Source organism: Psilocybe cubensis, chromosome 4 (assembly GCF_017499595.1).
Source record: "Psilocybe cubensis strain MGC-MH-2018 chromosome 4, whole genome shotgun sequence".
Lineage (NCBI taxonomy): Eukaryota > Fungi > Basidiomycota > Agaricomycetes > Agaricales > Agrocybaceae > Psilocybe > Psilocybe cubensis.
The window spans coordinates 2,374,773-2,391,298 of NC_063002.1; the positions used below are offsets into that span (position 1 = coordinate 2,374,773).

Here is a 16,526-nt window from a genome sequence, read left to right on the forward strand (position 1 = left end):
GACGTTTCAGAGATTCCAAGCCGCACAGAAGCGATATAACATGGCAGTGAGTGTCACCATATCCATCATGGGTGGGTGCATCTGAATTGTACACATCGTTTTTAGCAAGTGTTTTCTTTTTCTTTAAGCCCCCCGCAAAGTAACCGACGCCTCGGCGAGAAAATAAAATAAAAAGAAGGCTTACCACTGTACCCATTCCAGCTGTTCGGATGTAATGAAGTTCGCCATAGACGTCTCCGATTTGGTATCGAGTTTGCCGGGTCGGTCGGAAAAACGCAATAATTTCACCGTTAGGATCTTGCAGCTACACAATCTACTTTTTAGCGGTGGAGAGATATAAACAACATAAAGACGCCATACCACCACATCCACGCTCGTGGTACTCGGTCTCCACCGATATTGAAGTCCATCAGGTCCAGTAAAGCAACGCGCACCCTAAGCTCAACGTTAGAGATATGCTTTTTGGCAGGACAACGATCGCCGATGGAGCACGAACGTAGATTGTAGGCTCCGGTCGCGCTAGGTCAACCATTCGCAAGCTGTTCTATCGAGCAAAGTGTTGGATCAGTTCGGCATGCGCGTCCTAAGTAAGGCCGACCAACCTTGCCCATCACGACGCGTCCAAGCCCGCCATTTGGTGCCCACTCGAGTTTCGCGATACGATCCTCCTTGTTGGGTCGGAGGGTGCGCCACATAGTGGTAACGCTCGTGCCATTCTGGCTAGTGCTGGTCTATAGATGTCCGGTGAGTCAATCTATTAGCAAAACTCTGTTGCTCGGTGGCGTGGCGAACCTGGAATCGGTAAAGAATACCCCACGAGTTGAACAGCAAACTTTCTCGAGAATCCTGGTTTGTCCAAGAAAGCACGTCATTGGAAGCTGATGCCATTGTGAGGGAAACTGATATAGTGAATGAACCACAGACGAAGAGTGCTCTGAGAAAACGTAGAACTCCATCTACGCGGTCGTTTTTATACTCCAGGATGAGATGGTTTCGCATCCATTTCCAAGTGGGACAGATGATCCATTGAACCGATCGGGAACGTGGTATTTGGTAGCAGACATAAAAATGAAGTTTGTCCCAACGTGTCAAAGTGGAAGTAAGGGTTCGAAATGCTTTCGGTTTGGTCAAGTGGAGCGAGGTTCCGGTTGGCCAGCCAGACTATCGCAAGATCGAAAAACACGAGTCCCAAGGCAAGCGCGCTTGGATCATTCGATTGGTTCGCTAGAGTTCAATGTAGCAAAAAAAATATAAAATAACCCGATCTAGAGATGTTCCATTTCCCCTTTCAAGAGACTCATCTGGGTGTGCTCTCCATCAGAGGACCCCCGAGAGAAATTGATTTGAGAAGAGATAATTAGAGGCGACCGGACTTTTAGTGATGCAATTGATGGTCTGTGGCTTGCCAGGACCACGAGGCAGTTCTTCTTTGGCAAGTCAGAAATAAGGACCACACTTGGAGGTGGGAGGTAGATGCCAGCGTGTAAATTTGTATCCGGGGTTTAGAAAAAGCATGCCTTCATCGTGTTCAGATACTGTTTCCGGCCGAAAGGCACAAGAGATAAGAGAAGCAATTGTGTGTGTGCGTAATAATAATCGCCTTAGCGTACACCAGGGTTTACAGTGCAATTTTGGCCTTGACAGCGCGACAGACACCGAAAATGAGCAAGTGTAAATTGATATGGTGCCGTCTCTGTGCAGAGCCCTCAGAGCGTCGTCGATCAATTCAGAAGTTTAATTTCGCCAATGACATTGACTGCTTGGCTTGAACTGCGAAAAATATCCGCATTCAAGTAGTGGACTTCTGGGTGGGACAGATAGATAGACATACTCGATCCAACCTAATGTGAAAGATATTCTCGGTGATAGTGATAAGTTCGATAATGGTATAAAATCGATAGAGGCAATGAATGGAATAAGGATATATAGTCTGAAAAATAAATCAACAATCTCCAAGACTATAGCCGCGAAGAGCTCACGCACTATTACATGTATAATTATGGGACAACCTGAACACCCAAACTTCTTGCACTACCCACAAGCATTCTGGCAATAGACTCCAATGGCAAGGTTTTCATGTGATCATCCGAAGCCTTGATTTTTGCAATTTCGTATACGTGTTTGAGACTGATTGTCCCAGTAACTTCGTGCCCCGGTTTTCCTGTTCCTTTCTCGATACCAGCAGCTTGCTTGATGAAGTAGGAGGCAGGCGGCGACTTTGTCACAAAAGTAAAAGTACGGTCAGGTTGAACCGTAATAAGAGTCGGGATGGGTACACCGGGTTCTATGTGGGCTGTTCTGGCATTGAATTCTTTGCAAAAGTCCATTGACTTTACACCGCGTGCACCTAGAGCTGGACCGACTGGGGGTGTAGGGGCAGCTTTTCCAGCTGGGATGAGTAGCCGCTATGGTACCGGAAAATCATTACACAGAAAGATACAGGAATGTGCGCATTTTCGTACCACAATTTGGGCCCTAGCCTTTCCTGCTGCCTTGGACATTGTTGGTAGACGCGAGGGACGCTTTGACCTCGGTTAAATGAACCAGTCTAAGTGCTAGTGAGTTGCAAGTCCATCAGAAAAGTTGGCCAAGTAAGTTAGTCGCCGCTGCACGTGCTTGATCACATGACTTGTATTTGGTGGGTGTGACGCGTTTGAAGCCTAAGGGGCTAGTGCGTCGGTTGTTGTTCAAGTTGAATTGCTTCGTTTCTCTTCCTTAACTCGCAATTATGAAGTCTTTCGCAATTCTACTGTCTCTTATTTCTCTTATATCTGCTACTCCCTTGCAATACGAAGGACAGACTCCCTTTAACGCACAAACGCCCATTTACCCAGGGTTCAACCTCGACCTGAACGCTCGTCGTCTTGTTCAATTGGAAGGTCAAGAACCAGTATGGATGACGGAACTGGAAAAGGCTTGTCTTTAATCCTCCTATATACTCCACGCTTCTGATAGTAATATATGGCTAGATTCAAATCAAGTCCAATGGAGTCAAGTTCTTCGACATGTAAGAAGTCATTTATTTACTATGTTCTACGCGAAATTCACAAATTCTGATTTAGAACTGACACGAAGGATCTTGGCGCCTCGGTTGACTTTACTCTGAGACCCAGACGTAGGGGTTTTATTGTTGTTCAGCCTGTACACTAGCGCTCAGTGTCATTTCGTTGACATATAGCTGTCTTCCCAACTCCTAACGCCACCGAAATTGTGAAGCCAATTTTGAAGACCTTGTCTACGGCCGGTCCCGAAAAGAACTTGAAAAAGTTCTCCAGCTTCCGAACCAGATGTAGGTGCTCTTCTGAATATAAGACGTTCATCAACTTATCCCTCCTTTCCAGATTATCGTAGTGATGTATAGGCTCGCGTTTTATCCTTGGGCATGCCGCATATTGAACTAGAGCCTTTAGACCGGTAGGCAGAGCCAACAATGGCTTCTATCGACAATTCAAGAGGTAATTATTTAGAGCTAATCGAATGTTTTCTTGTATTTTTATTCGATGATTGCAGATCACCGAGAAGCATGCGTCCGAATCCCTTCAGAAGATTATCACGACCAAGGAATTTCCTCACTCCTGGGGCCAAAATTCTATAGTGGGACAGTTCGTAGCTGGCTCACAGCTTAAACTAATTCCGTCAATAGATTGTTCGTATTGAAGGGTCGTCTACGACTGACGATAGTGTCGTCGTTATCGGTGCTCACCAAGACAGGTGAATCATTTATGCTATATGTCTCTATTTTAAAAATATGAATAAACATTTTTCGTTTCCAGCACCAACCTGTGGCCATTCCTTCCTGCACCTGGTATGTTTCTCTCGGAGAATGTGTATCAAATTAAAAACACGACATCATTTATATCATTGCACCACAGGGGCTGACGGTCCGTACACTGTAAAATTACTCAACCTTTACCGTTGTGCTCAATTCAGTCTATTGCTTTTCAAGATGATGGGTCTGGAACTGTGACCATCTTGGAATCCTACCGTGCACTTATTGCCGCAGACTTCCGACCTACTCGTACAATTGAATTCCACTGGTACTCTGCAGAGGTGATATATCAGTCTAGGTTTCAATCCAGGAACCTGTCATTCTAACTTTCTTATCTCCAGGAGGGTGGGCTGTTGGGATCTCAGGCCATCGCCAAAGATTATGAGGACCGCTCCATCAATGTCATTGCCATGAGTCAGGTCAGTAAATTTTCTGTCTCAACGCGTCTTTCTCTAAAATTATAGCTAGTTCGATATGACGGCATGGGTCAAGGTTATTCATTCTTCCTATCGCTTGTGAAGAAACTCAACCATGTTTTCAACAGAGGGGAACACGCGAGGAAGTGGGGATCATCACAGACTTCACCGATGGCGGGTAAGAGAATCGAACTAGATTTTTATGCTGAATTTTCCACATTTTCTGAAACTGGGTTTAGCCTCACAAATTTCAACAAGGCTTTGGTTGACTTGTACCTCGATATTCCATATGCAGAGGTGCGCTAGATATGCAACGAGACGAATTGGGACTGAAGTTAATTCTTGCAGACTAAATGCGGATACGCTTGCAGTGATCAGTTGAGGGATACAATCACTCTGGCTCCAGCCGTACACGCTGACCATTAATGTTGTTTTTAGCGCCTCGTGGCAGAAAGCAGGCTACCGCGCATCATTCACCATCGGTTAGTTAGTACCCCCATGCAAAATATGTATTACTGATGTCGTGCATATAGAGAGTACCTTCGAAAATTCGAATAAGAATATTCATTCGACTAACGAGTAGGTTCTCTTCTATGATTCGACTGAAAATGCCTTGACTGTTCTGTTCATTTTAGCCGTATCGATATTTCTGACGAATTTAGTTTCTCCCACATGCTAGAGTTCTCGAAGCTGGCTGTCGCATTTGCAGTGGAGCTCGGTTCTTGCGATACATCCAAGTAAACAAGATTCGGGACTACCTTCCCCGATACCAGTATAGGGTGATAGAATATGGCGAATCATTTATGTCGACCGAATAATCTATATCCCTTTTTCTGTACGGATACCACTCATTTGTAGAGCAATGGAAACCGGTAACTTGATTAAATCATTGGCACTCTTTTTACAAAAGTAAGACCCTTTTCACCATAGCAAACAACATCTGGCCCCGCAAAAACTGTATGAACAATCGACCCCATGTCTGCGTATTTTTGGGCTATTAATGGTTTCTGTGGACAAAGCAATACAACTATTAGTATGATGGAGCAGAGCTTTTCAGCAGATGAGACAACGATACCTTCAAGTTTCTAAAGTCCCACAGTATGACAGTACCGTCTTCGTATCCCCTCACAAACAAATTATTCACGGTATCTCCACGACTATATCTGGTGGTGTTCGCCCGACTCGAACAGCCGACGTTTCTGGCACCGAAGGAACAATCGGCTGCTCTATTGAAACCACGTTTCCGGAGGTCGAAGATTTGGACTTGGAAATCCATGCTGTTCACCTATTTATAAATATTTTTTTGGGGCGGTTAGACGTAAATGAACACGGAACAGTGTTCTGAAGTAGAACGTGCCTCCAAAATGGTTACTTCGGGCGCCTGATTGTGTATTTGGTATACTGTATTGCTAAGCTGATTAACGATAGGTTTTGTCTCCAGATGCGCGAGGTCTATCTGGAGGATTTTCTGAGACCCGCCCACTAGTAAGTTTGTATTTCTCACGGCCAGCGCTTCGGGTATTGTAGTAAGGGAAAGTATTTTAGTAGTGGCCGCCGACGTTGAACGTTCTATTGTTGACCAGAATATCAAATTTTTGTCGTAGCCGCCAGTAATGAAGTGGGTGCCTTTGACCACGAGGCAACTTACGGCTTCCCTGCCTTTTGTGCTTCCAGAACCTGATGTTTTGTGGGGTGCATCATTTAATTCAGTAAGTGAAGGTGGAGAGCCCTGAATTTTTGACGCATTAGGTCCACAAACAAAGACCTGAAAAGATTCGTACCTTGGTATTATCTAGGCGAACTAATGCAATTTGACAAGGGCCATCGCCGAATCCAATGACGGCTGTATTATCAATCATCACCTTCGCGTCCACAGTGTGTCGGTATATTGAATCGTTTGATAGCGACATTTTAGAGATGCGATGTCTGCGGGCGTTTGGTAACTTGGTCAACGGTCTAGAAACTAACTAAACATCCCACCTTTCCTTACGGTTGAAGAACTGGATGTCAGCTCTCATTGACACAGTTGCAATAGGCAATTCGGTGTCTTCCGATATGAGAATCCTTCTGGCTCTGTTGAACGGTGCTTTTGGAACATTCACTGTGTAGATATCTACGTCGATTATTTTTTCGTGACGACGAGGTGAACTGGCACGAGCATCTAAAGACCTGGTTCGAAAGTTGCTCATATCTCTGATTTCCAGCGGACCGCCGTTTGGTTCTGGTAGTATTGGTCTGCTTGAACTACAAGCGCTAGTGCGGATAGCAGGGCAGATTCCAGACGATCCAATCACGGGTTCCGTCGATTGTAGATGGATAGGATCATGTAGGAAGAGCGGTAGACATCTCCCAGAGTCCCTTGATTCTTTCCTGCCTTGAGTTTTGCTTCCATGAAAGTTTCCGCCAGCATTTCTTTTATCCATATCGTCATCGACCCCGGTTAAGTCAACGATCTCACAACGGCTAAAGGTTTTATTTACACCAGGCGCACGATTGTCGATTAGAGCTTCAGCGGGGTCTCGAGTTTTCCATAAGTCACTCGCCCTGTGTCGCAGGATCGAGTATGCCGCATGTGCAACATGCGAATGATAGAAGTCTAGAAACACCATATTATCTCGGGAAATTGTAACCTTACTGGCTCCAGAATAAAATAAATCAGCTGGATGAACAAAATAAAGAAATGAAGAAAAAAATATACAGACGGCGGTTTGACGAACCCGAGGTCAGAAAGAAAACCAAGTACGTCTTTATTATCGACAGTCGAAAGCGCTTCCGGAAGGACAACGCAACTTTCCTTTATCTTTATACATTCATCGATATGATAACTTGAAGTCACAGAAGAACTTGAATCGAAGGATGCCCTGTCTGATATGAACCTATCATATGGTGAATTGGATGACACAGCGGTAGTATGAAATCTTGCATCTGTATCCGAGTCATCTGCAGAACTTCAATATAGCCAAAAATCAGACTAAAGCAGTATTTGATAATGTAATGAATCATACTACTTACATGTCGATAGATTCATCTCCTATTATTTTGTCAAGAAGAGATGACTTCGGTGTAAATTTTGGGGTACTTCGAAGTGTACGCAACCTTTTCGTTTTGGAAGCATCCTCATTAGCCCCGTTTAGTTTTCCACGCTTTCTGTTTTTTGTAAAAGGGTCATCCAAGTTCGTTGTTAAAAGCATTGACAACGGCTAGATTGTTATATGTTTTTGACAAATAATAACTAGCAACAAGGAGAAATTCGAGTCAGTTCGAGTCAGTTGAACACGACCACTGGAATGGGCAGGACAAGTCCAACTTGTAGAACTCCGGGATAGTATCTCAGAAGGCAGCCTAGACTCGAGAAACCAGACGTAGAATGATCAGTTGATTATAAAAAGCTCCTGAAGATGTGCGCAAAGCTCAGTCAAGCACTGGATGCAGAATGTGTGTGTTGAACGATAATTGACGATAATCCTCCAAGGTTAGAAGTTTGGACAAACGGCAAACTTGAAACAACATTATCACGGGATCGAATATAAAGTGACAGAAAGTCACGGCAATATGGGCACTTTGTGATATGTGACTCATTCGACTTGGTAAGTTCGATCGCGCCAAGTTCTTTATTTGATTCTTGACATTTCTTTCTTCCAACTTGCTTCCCTCTCACCTCAATTATACTGGATAGTCTTTGATGTCGTCTCGAACTCGCCAGCGCGAAGACGTTGACAGAGCATATGCTATTCAGTCACAAGCCGCGATAGCAGTCTGTCGTTTCCATTATCTCTGTTCTTGAGTCTTGAATACCCACGGTCATTCTCAAGGGGGCAGCACGTTCTACTGCTGTAGGTATTGGCTTGGCTATTATGGCGCATCACCTTTCGCCAGTGTTCAGGTGCTTTATAATAGAAGGAAAGACGGTTTATTTTCTCTCACCGATCATTTTCAGGCGCCAGACCCTTTCTTTCAAAGCATTTTTGGTATCAGGATGTACGTCACGAATGAACGAAGTAACATCGACAGACCGGAGATTGACATGAATGTGCTCCAGTTACAATATTTGGACTTATCTTCGGTGCTGAAGCCGCATTGGTTGAACACGAAAACAATAGAAGAAGAGAGGAAAACCTTTTGCGAAGAGAAGCTCGTCTCGACTTGGCTAGGAGAGGTTTGGTAGCAACTGAAACCGAAATAGCCAATTGGAAGGCCGACAGAGAACGTGAACGAGACATTGATAATACGTCGCTTTGATAGACCATGGACGGAGTTCATTGGCTTTATTTTGATGGATTATGCAAAATCTTGAATCCATGGGTATTAAACATGGTATGATACTTGGTCAATTTCGTTCTCTATATATGGATAGCTAGGGACGATGCAAAATGAAGTCCTTCTGTATGATGTCTGGGGACCGGAACGATTTTTGTAAGTTGACAATAAATTAATGATTGAATGCAGGAAGATCAGTACGCCTGTGAAGTTTGCTGACCCGAATATGTGGGATTGGTGGTCTGGGCCCATTGACCATACTCATCTACAGGAGCAGGGGGTTTTGGTGGATGCCCTGGGTAAAATGTCGAAGCTTGAGAATTAACCGATGAATCCCGAAGCGGGGGTGGTGGGGGTGGTGGAGGCAGGGAGGCAGGACTGTAATACTCCACTGGGGCAGGTGGAGGGGGAGGGGGTGGGGGGATTTGCTGCTTATAAACAGGTTGTTGATAGGTGACAGGAGGCTGAGGCAGGCTTGCTCGACGGCGTGGCTGAGATTGAAGGTTTGGAGGTGGGGGAGGTGGGGGAGGTGGTATAGGCAATTGTGCACTGTTTGAACTAACTATAGCTGCACCAGCCTGGTACTGAATCGGTGGCGGCGGAGGCGGAGGAACAGCAGCGTAATTCGCCGCAGCAGGATACATGTTGCTCGAATGTGCTATCCCAAATGCGTGATGGTTTTGTCCACCTGCCGCTGGTAACGAGTGGGAGGTTGTAATTGGTGGCTGATTTGACTGATTCAATTGCTGTTGCTGAGGTGGCGCCTGTTGGTCCGCCGGAGGTTGCAGCTGTTGCTGGACTATCTGAGGCTGAGATGGCTGCTGCTGCTGCTGTATGGGTTGTTGAGTATAAATAACCTGGGGTTGCGGAGGTAATGGTCTGGAAGGTTGACCGTTCATTTGCGGGATTTGATTGTTCTGTTGAACTGGTAGTGGCGGAATTTCGTGAGAAGGAGAAGTGCCACCATAGAGCATCGGGGGAGCTGAATTGGCTTGGGCAGAGACAGTTGTTTGAGAAGACACAAATTGTTGAGGGGGAGCAGAGGCAGAAGGTGGAATGCTGTATGGTGAGTAATTATACGATGGTGATGTTGAAAAAGACTGTTGAGGCTGGAATGAAAGCGAAGTTGAAGCGTGAATGTGATGTCCGTTATTTGACGGTGCGGGAGTGTGAGGTGATGAAGAATAAACTGGTTGCGGCTGATGTTGAAATTGAGAATTGTAGTTCATTGGTGCTGGCGTGTGAGAGAGAGGAATACTAAAGCCAGAAGGTTCTGAAACATGAGAGGGTATCGTACCAAAACCCGAGGAATGGGATAATGGCATGAAACCAGAAGAAGCAGTAGGCACACTGTGCCTTGGACCACGAGCTTGAGGTTGAAAACCCGAAGATCCTATTTCATAAGAAGGATGATATGTTTGCGGGGGATAGCCATGAGATGGATTGGAAGCCGGTTGATGTGGGTGTCCAGATCCTTGTATGTTTGGTGAAACGGGGTTATCATAAGTATACGAAGACGCGAGGTCCTGTACACCTTGCTCATATGTATAGGAAGAATATGTGGTCAGGTTGGGGTGCACAAAACCCGACTGAGATTGCTGAGAGTAAGAATCAGGAACAGGCTGATTGAAAAGGTTAGTAGTGGAAAAAATGGAGATGAGATGAGATGATATAAATACCCACAGGAAAGGTTTCTCTTCTTCTTGACTGTGAAGAAACTCCAAATTCGCTGAACTCCTGGGCTAACTTATCCAGAGGGGCATTCTTGTTCCTTTCGTAAGGTGGTACATACAAATCCAAATTTGCAGCAGAGCTGGAAGCCCTCAGAGAAGAAGGAATAACAGTCGCAGTTCCAGAAATCCTGGATTGCTCTGAAATAGGTTGATCTCCCAGAGGAACAAAGGATCCAGGGCCTCCATACTGTTTATTATTTTTAGGTGGCTTCGGAGTAATCTTTTTCTCGGGCGGCGGTTCCTGGTTTGAACAAATCGATCAGATTAACCCGGACTAAAGTAGGTATACTCAACCAACATTCGACCAAAACGTTAATTCCAAGTAGACTTTACCCGCAAACTTATCTTTGTTCGTTAAAGTAAACCATTCTGTGTTATGAAGCGTTGAAAAATGTTTAGTAGTGGGAATTATAGTAGATACTCACCGTCTGTTTCCCCTTTGGTCAAGACTTCTGTAAGATCAACCTCAACCTCTCCAATCAGGTCTGGTTCACGGGGATCGTCCGCGTAGCATGCAACTTTCATCGTCTTTCCTCCTTTGATCTTCTTGACCTTTTTATCATCTTTTGGAGGAGGCGCTGGTGGGGTTCCAGTCCCACGGGCAGTCCGCGCTAATACATCTTCAACGTCTTCGAACAAGGTGAACCGGATTTCCTCATCCCATTCTGGATGCTGGCCTCCTCGTTTGATTGCTTTCGTTCTGCGTTTCTCGCCGTTTACCGTGACAAGGCAGTAGGGGTCTTGTTTTCCGATGTGACGTTTGTTCGGTAGATGGTTCTAGGGGAAATCAGAAGGCGCTGGCGAACATGTGGCAGAGTGCTTACAGCCCTAAGCACCACGACGATCAAAGTACCGATTTCACGAGGAGTTGAGGTCATTGGTGTTTTAAAATAAGGAGGGCCCTTCCTAGAGATCGTTGGGAGACAATGGCATAAAGACGGTGTTGGAGGTTGTCGGAATCGTTTCAGTTGGGCAGGCTTAAATAGCCGTGCATGTTCTAGCACCGACAGTCACGAATGCGGTAATTCATCACTTCCCCCTTATTTGGTCATGTTGTAATCATCAACTGCGCCGCGACGCGTCTGTCCAGAAATTCAAATTGAAACGCGCTTGTTGTGAAATATACTGCGGTCGCATTGTAAAAGAACCCGAACAAGTAACTACCATGACGTACAACCTACAGAATATATTCTGGCATACTCCCATGAAATAGTGATGATCTCTATTTGCTATGGCCCGGCTTATAGCTCTTATTCTGCTTCAAAATAAGACCCGGTTTTCTGTCGGCTAAATCCAGAATCATCTCTGCAAAATAGCTGTTTGCCCAAGCAAACCAACTCCTGGTGTACGATGTAGGGTCGTAAATAGATTGCGACTCGTGTATGAGACCCAGTCCGTTCGTATTCTAAGTAGGAATCAGTTTTGGCTTCGAAAAGGCAATCCAACGCGAATTCTCACATTAGCAATGAGATAAAGATGTTGAAGAATTTCTGCATCATCATCAGTGCCAAAAATCGCAGAGATATGCGACATTGGCCTGGGGGGGATTGTCATTGATATGTAGTAAAACATGAGGTGTTAAGCACAAACCAAGGGTGCCACGCATCAACGTGAGGTCCTCTAAATTTATGTTTATCAACATATTCAACACATAAGAGACAATAAAAGCGTACCCAATTCCGTTGAATTTTTGGCCAGCGGCATAATACGGGTTTCCTTTGGAGAGAAGAAGCTTCCTTGTTGCAACATAGGCCGGATGTTGTTTATCCAAAAAGCCAAGGTAAGGGAGGGATAGAAGTGACTGGCCACGAGAAGCTGTTATTCAGGTCCTAACAAGGCGACTTGAGGAACGACTTACTGGCACATTGGCGTCATCCATAACGTATCTTCCACCGAAACCTGCCGAGTTGGAACATGAATAATTTCTCTTGAATAATCAGAGGCTACAATAACACTGACCATTGGTTTCGTATGCAAAAATGTTATCTACAACCTGTCCCCAGCCATATTAAGTTTGACAAGTAAGGTAGAAAAGATAAGATTCGAACCGTCGTTTTCCATATAGCATCTTCGATCCTAGCGCTCCATTCTTTGGCTTGTTGACTAACATTGCGAAGTTGGCCAGTGCTATCCAATAAGTGCGCCAAATTCGTCAACTCCACGCTCAACATGGCATTGGCGGGAGTAAGGAAAGCTGAGGAATGTGTCTAGCTAGTATATAGGTTGCGAATGAGGCATCACTGACCAAAAACACTGATATCATCCGAAGGCCGATGGTGCGTTCCAACTAAACCGGTGTAGGCCTTGGGCTCGCCATTACCCCCGTTGTCAACAGCAGGTGATAGTGCATGGTTTCCACCAGTCCAATTGTAGTAAGAGATAAAATTGAAGTTCTCGTCAAAGGAACCCTGCGATTGCTCATTGATGACACGGAAAATCTGATCTATTGCATCGCGCCCTAAAATCATTTTCAGCTTTGTGGGCATCACATCTAAATGCATTTACTTACAGTTTGCGTTCATGAATGAAGAGTCCCCTGTGGCATTGTAATAGGACCTCGAGAGTTTCAAGAAGCCGCATAGGGAATCTAATTCATACTATATCATGATGAGTATAGTGAGACGGTGTGTGAATTGACAAATCACCTTGCATTCAAACACTGTTTGATTATTCACAGGTCTAGGGTCACAATCCTGTCAGCCGGAATGAGCCATTATCAGAGATATGAGTGACTTGCGGGTTGACTGTTACGCCGTCTGCCCAATCATTATGGGAAGGGGCAAGCCCACTCTCTGGCGGGGGCTGGAAAGAGCCGCCTGAGGGTATATTTAGATCCAGACAGGTAGCAGGTATCACTGACTCTTACAGTAGGGGTATTGAGCCACGTAGCGTGCTTCGTTGTTTATCACAGCTTTCACGAGTGTTGCGAGATCTGGATCGACTGAGAGCAACGAATGATAATGTGCGAACTGCAATAACCAGTTAGAACGTTCTAAGATAAAAAAACAACAATGTATACTGACCTGATTGGCAGTATCACGAAGCCACTGAGCTCTATCATGAAGGATTCATTTCGTTGAGACTAGGTCGGTTTGTCTACATAACTCACGTAATATCCTGAGTCGAGAAAAAAAGGTCAGATAGGATTCAAACAAAAAATGATGGACTCGAACAAACCCCAGTAATGATGAAGGCCAAGTTCTCCGACTGCAAAGCATTTCAGTCAAGATCATAAAATTATAAATTTTGTTTTTGAATGGACCTTGCTGAAGTATTTAACAGTGGTATCTAGATAGTTATTATTTTAGATTTTTGGAGTCGCTTCGGAGCTTCGAGAAAAAGAAGGCACATACCCAGTGTATTGGGGAAAGTGTTTTCAAACAGCCTTGCCAGGTCGGGGTCTTTAAGCAGAGATTTCATATCCGTTATTACTTTCTACAGGCAGAGCCTTGAATATGAATGAGTTGATAAGACAATCCAGGGTCACTCACCTCGACAGCGGTGCTATTGAATGTACGACATGCAGGTGCTGGCCTCATGTAGGGTAAAGCCAAAGGACCCGAAGAAACAGGGTCGTGAGGCATCTGCAATCATTAGAGTGAGAAATTTGCCCTATATGTTTTTTACAATGAAAAGATTCACCTGCGAGTAGGTGGTATAATCAGGGCATTGCGCCAGAGATTCAGACACGAGAAATGATGCTGTCAGAGCAAGCTTGAAAGGACTCAAACCCAAACGCATTGTGAACGAGTTCAAAATTAGTTGGAGTGGCCGGGCGCAGACTTGCACACTAAACACACTCCAGAGAGCTTTTAAGAGCTCCACAACGGACTCCACGTAATTAGAAGGATCAAAGAACATGTGTAACGTTCTGCGAGACAAGGCCCGTGTGTGGGCCGCGGTTCACAAGACCAAGTTGCATGCGTCAGAGTCGAGAATAAATGTTGGGATTTAGAGATGCTGAAAGGTAACCAATGCTTCTATAGCTTCTTGACACTACGAATTCCGATTCAGGTCAATCTCGAACTTCGAATGCATGGAACGGGTATGTCCAACCAGAGATCCAGCGCACGCACGAGGTGAAGCAGAGGGAATAGTGAAGTTGAGTACGATATTGTGAGGTTGACGAAATTTACTATGAACGTCGACTATAGGATGCTTGGTAAATTTGGGTCGATCAAAAGTAAAAGGCGTAGAAAGGTCAAGGGAGGCGGACCGATGAATGTCGTAAGCCATAAGTCAACTGCCGGTCGTTGACGTCGAACTTCGCCTGACATTAAATGTGCTGCTTGATCATGTGGACAAAATATGTTCGTAAGGACCCTCCATCACCTTCTGATTGATTTTATAAAAAGATAAAAAAGGGATCATTATTTATGCATGGATTTCGCACAAAGTGATTGTAGAGGTATCTGAAGGCAAGTTTGATGAAAAAAATATACATCCGCCAAGAAGAGGTAATGCGACAAGATAGAAAACGATTATGTGCAGTACAAAAAGTCAAGGTACACAGAAAGTTGAAACGAGAACGAGTACATGCATAAAACAGCGTAAGGCTGAACAGAGATAGCAGATTGATCCATAGTCATTGAGTCTGGCTAATCATATAAAACAAAGCGTTCCTTCCCGAAGGCACAACTATTTTTCAATAGGTTGTTCTGGTCGAGAAGCTGGTTCGACATCTGCAGATGTTACAGGGTGTGCAATAGTTTCAGTAGACGCCCGCGGAACTGAGAGGATGGTGATTAGATCAGACTTCTCGTTGACCGCAGTAGACACAATGGACGACTCTGTCTTTGGTATATGTTCATCCTCCTTAGCAGGCGAAGACGGTTTTTCAATCGATATACGGACTTCTTCGTGTGGCAATTCTATTGGAGACTCCACTTTGTCAGACTGATCTCCTTCTCCAGTGCAATCATCCTGGGTTTGATCGTCCGCAGTCTCGTAGGTTTCTCCATTTTCGGTGCTAAAGCCACCTGTACGAACGCTGTTTGAAGTCCACAGACTGCGTTCCCTTGCTAACGACGGTGTCCCAGGACCTTGAACCCTAGCACTCCATCGACTCGCCTCGCTTTCCCAACTTCCTCTCCTCGAACTTCTAGGTCTGAGAGCTCGGACGCTAGCGTCAAAGTCCTTTTCTTCGAGCCTCTCGTCATCTCCGGGAACGTAGGCACTTTCAGCATCAGCGAACATTATGCTCCCGCCATAATGGGAAACCGAGTCTCCAATGGCCGATGGAGGATAATTTGGGTTTCCAGGACGGTTCGGAATCCCAAAGGCTGACGAAGCCAATGTCAAAACTGAAGCGTTATCGAGGGGAGGTGATGAAGGGCGTGGGTTATTCCGCGGATGATGATAGGTGTGGAGAGGAGCCTGTACAGATGACACCTGCCCATTATTGTATGTCGAAGTCTGCTGTAGATTAAGACTGATAGATCCTACACTACCGGGATTGCGTAAGGAGGCAGGGCGAGATGATGGCTGAGCGGTTGGGAGAGATGAAAAGGCGATGGACCCAGCGCTGCCGAGGAGGCCTGCACTGCTCAATGATGAAGACTGCCGAACATGAGGCGTCAGCCTGTTTATATGGATAGGCGGCGGAGTCGGTGCTTGAGCGATGTGTGCCATACCGTTGCCGTTCAAGTCGATGCTCAGCAGGGTTGTTGGTTTAGTACTGGCTGCCATGCTTCGGAATGTTCGAGGATCAGAAAGGTATGAAGAAGATGACCGTGAAGGAGAAGGAGAAGGCGGTGAACTGGGTGGTATTGGTCGAACGGATGCATCATCGTCAGCTTCCAAGGCACTCGCAGGCGACCAGATGGACTCTCGGTTCAATGATGACTGGTCTATTGAGACATCGTCCTCGGGAAATTGGTTAGATTCACGAAGTTCTTCGTCTCCGTATAAGGATATCGACCGAGTCTTGCGCCTCGCCAAAGAGGCAGCATCCGCCCTTGTCTGTTGTTTCAAATAATGGGATGTCTGTACAGGCAATGGCGAAGAAGTTATGCGATTGATCTGTCGTCCAGAATTGATGCTGCTACGGCCAACACCAAGGTCTGCAATCCTCAAAGGCACATTTTCTGTCCGTTTGGGCTTTCCAGACCCTGCCAACTTGCGCTGAAACCAATTGATGATCGGTTTACTGGACCGCCGGGGAACTTTCTTCTGAGCGTTTTGCTTTGCTGCAGTGAGAATAGGGGGTGGAGCTGTGGTGATGAGAGCTTGCTTTTCGGAGCGCATGTTTGTAGCAGAAGGTGCGTCTTTGTGTGCTGGTTTATGGCCTTTGCCATCCACATGAGATGAGGTAGGTAAGACGGCAGACATGGTAGTTTATATATTTGAAAA

The 16,526-nt window shown here is 45.4% G+C and overlaps 8 protein-coding genes across 8 annotated transcripts; 2 read left to right on the forward strand and 6 right to left on the reverse strand.

The window, feature by feature from the left end:
• Positions 1-6: 6 nt before the first annotated feature.
• Positions 7-888, reverse strand: JR316_0004964 (uncharacterized protein; the record flags this gene model as incomplete). The annotated part of the gene is made up of 6 exons (XM_047890728.1): positions 7-81; positions 185-304; positions 361-435; positions 497-544; positions 603-731; positions 793-888. 6 exons carry the CDS (start codon positions 886-888, stop codon positions 7-9), a joined length of 543 nt encoding a protein of 180 aa, XP_047750489.1.
• Positions 889-1,997: 1,109 nt separating this feature from the next.
• JR316_0004965 (54S ribosomal protein L19, mitochondrial) lies at positions 1,998-2,501 on the reverse strand (the record flags this gene model as incomplete). Its single annotated transcript, XM_047890729.1, has 2 exons — positions 1,998-2,405; positions 2,463-2,501. 2 exons carry the CDS (start codon positions 2,499-2,501, stop codon positions 1,998-2,000), a joined length of 447 nt encoding a protein of 148 aa, XP_047750490.1.
• Positions 2,502-3,430: 929 nt separating this feature from the next.
• JR316_0004966 (Leucine aminopeptidase 1) lies at positions 3,431-4,611 on the forward strand (the record flags this gene model as incomplete). The annotated part of the gene is made up of 9 exons (XM_047890730.1): positions 3,431-3,455; positions 3,511-3,602; positions 3,644-3,711; positions 3,774-3,805; positions 3,873-3,881; positions 3,947-4,050; positions 4,111-4,188; positions 4,234-4,482; positions 4,534-4,611. 9 exons carry the CDS (start codon positions 3,431-3,433, stop codon positions 4,609-4,611), a joined length of 735 nt encoding a protein of 244 aa, XP_047750491.1.
• A 1,541-nt stretch (positions 4,612-6,152) lies between these two features.
• Positions 6,153-6,794, reverse strand: JR316_0004967 (uncharacterized protein; the record flags this gene model as incomplete). Its single annotated transcript, XM_047890731.1, has 1 exon — positions 6,153-6,794. One exon carries the CDS (start codon positions 6,792-6,794, stop codon positions 6,153-6,155), a length of 642 nt encoding a protein of 213 aa, XP_047750492.1.
• Positions 6,795-7,867: 1,073 nt separating this feature from the next.
• Positions 7,868-8,424, forward strand: JR316_0004968 (uncharacterized protein; the record flags this gene model as incomplete). The annotated part of the gene is made up of 4 exons (XM_047890732.1): positions 7,868-7,939; positions 7,998-8,068; positions 8,123-8,163; positions 8,225-8,424. 4 exons carry the CDS (start codon positions 7,868-7,870, stop codon positions 8,422-8,424), a joined length of 384 nt encoding a protein of 127 aa, XP_047750493.1.
• A 212-nt stretch (positions 8,425-8,636) lies between these two features.
• Positions 8,637-11,053, reverse strand: JR316_0004969 (Ingression protein fic1; the record flags this gene model as incomplete). Its single annotated transcript, XM_047890733.1, has 5 exons — positions 8,637-10,064; positions 10,126-10,416; positions 10,474-10,544; positions 10,601-10,952; positions 11,000-11,053. 5 exons carry the CDS (start codon positions 11,051-11,053, stop codon positions 8,637-8,639), a joined length of 2,196 nt encoding a protein of 731 aa, XP_047750494.1.
• Positions 11,054-11,397: 344 nt separating this feature from the next.
• Positions 11,398-13,916, reverse strand: JR316_0004970 (Meiotically up-regulated gene 157 protein; the record flags this gene model as incomplete). Its single annotated transcript, XM_047890734.1, has 19 exons — positions 11,398-11,580; positions 11,634-11,712; positions 11,766-11,795; positions 11,849-11,976; positions 12,034-12,074; positions 12,135-12,168; positions 12,224-12,369; positions 12,421-12,633; positions 12,685-12,772; positions 12,821-12,868; positions 12,909-12,991; positions 13,042-13,144; positions 13,199-13,229; positions 13,285-13,292; positions 13,353-13,382; positions 13,438-13,463; positions 13,529-13,610; positions 13,667-13,759; positions 13,818-13,916. The coding sequence occupies 19 exons, from the start codon at positions 13,914-13,916 to the stop codon at positions 11,398-11,400; spliced, it is 1,545 nt and encodes a 514-aa protein (XP_047750495.1).
• Positions 13,917-14,813: 897 nt separating this feature from the next.
• Positions 14,814-16,505, reverse strand: JR316_0004971 (uncharacterized protein; the record flags this gene model as incomplete). The annotated part of the gene is made up of 1 exon (XM_047890735.1): positions 14,814-16,505. The coding sequence occupies one exon, from the start codon at positions 16,503-16,505 to the stop codon at positions 14,814-14,816; it is 1,692 nt and encodes a 563-aa protein (XP_047750496.1).
• Between the last annotated feature and the right edge of the window lie 21 nt (positions 16,506-16,526).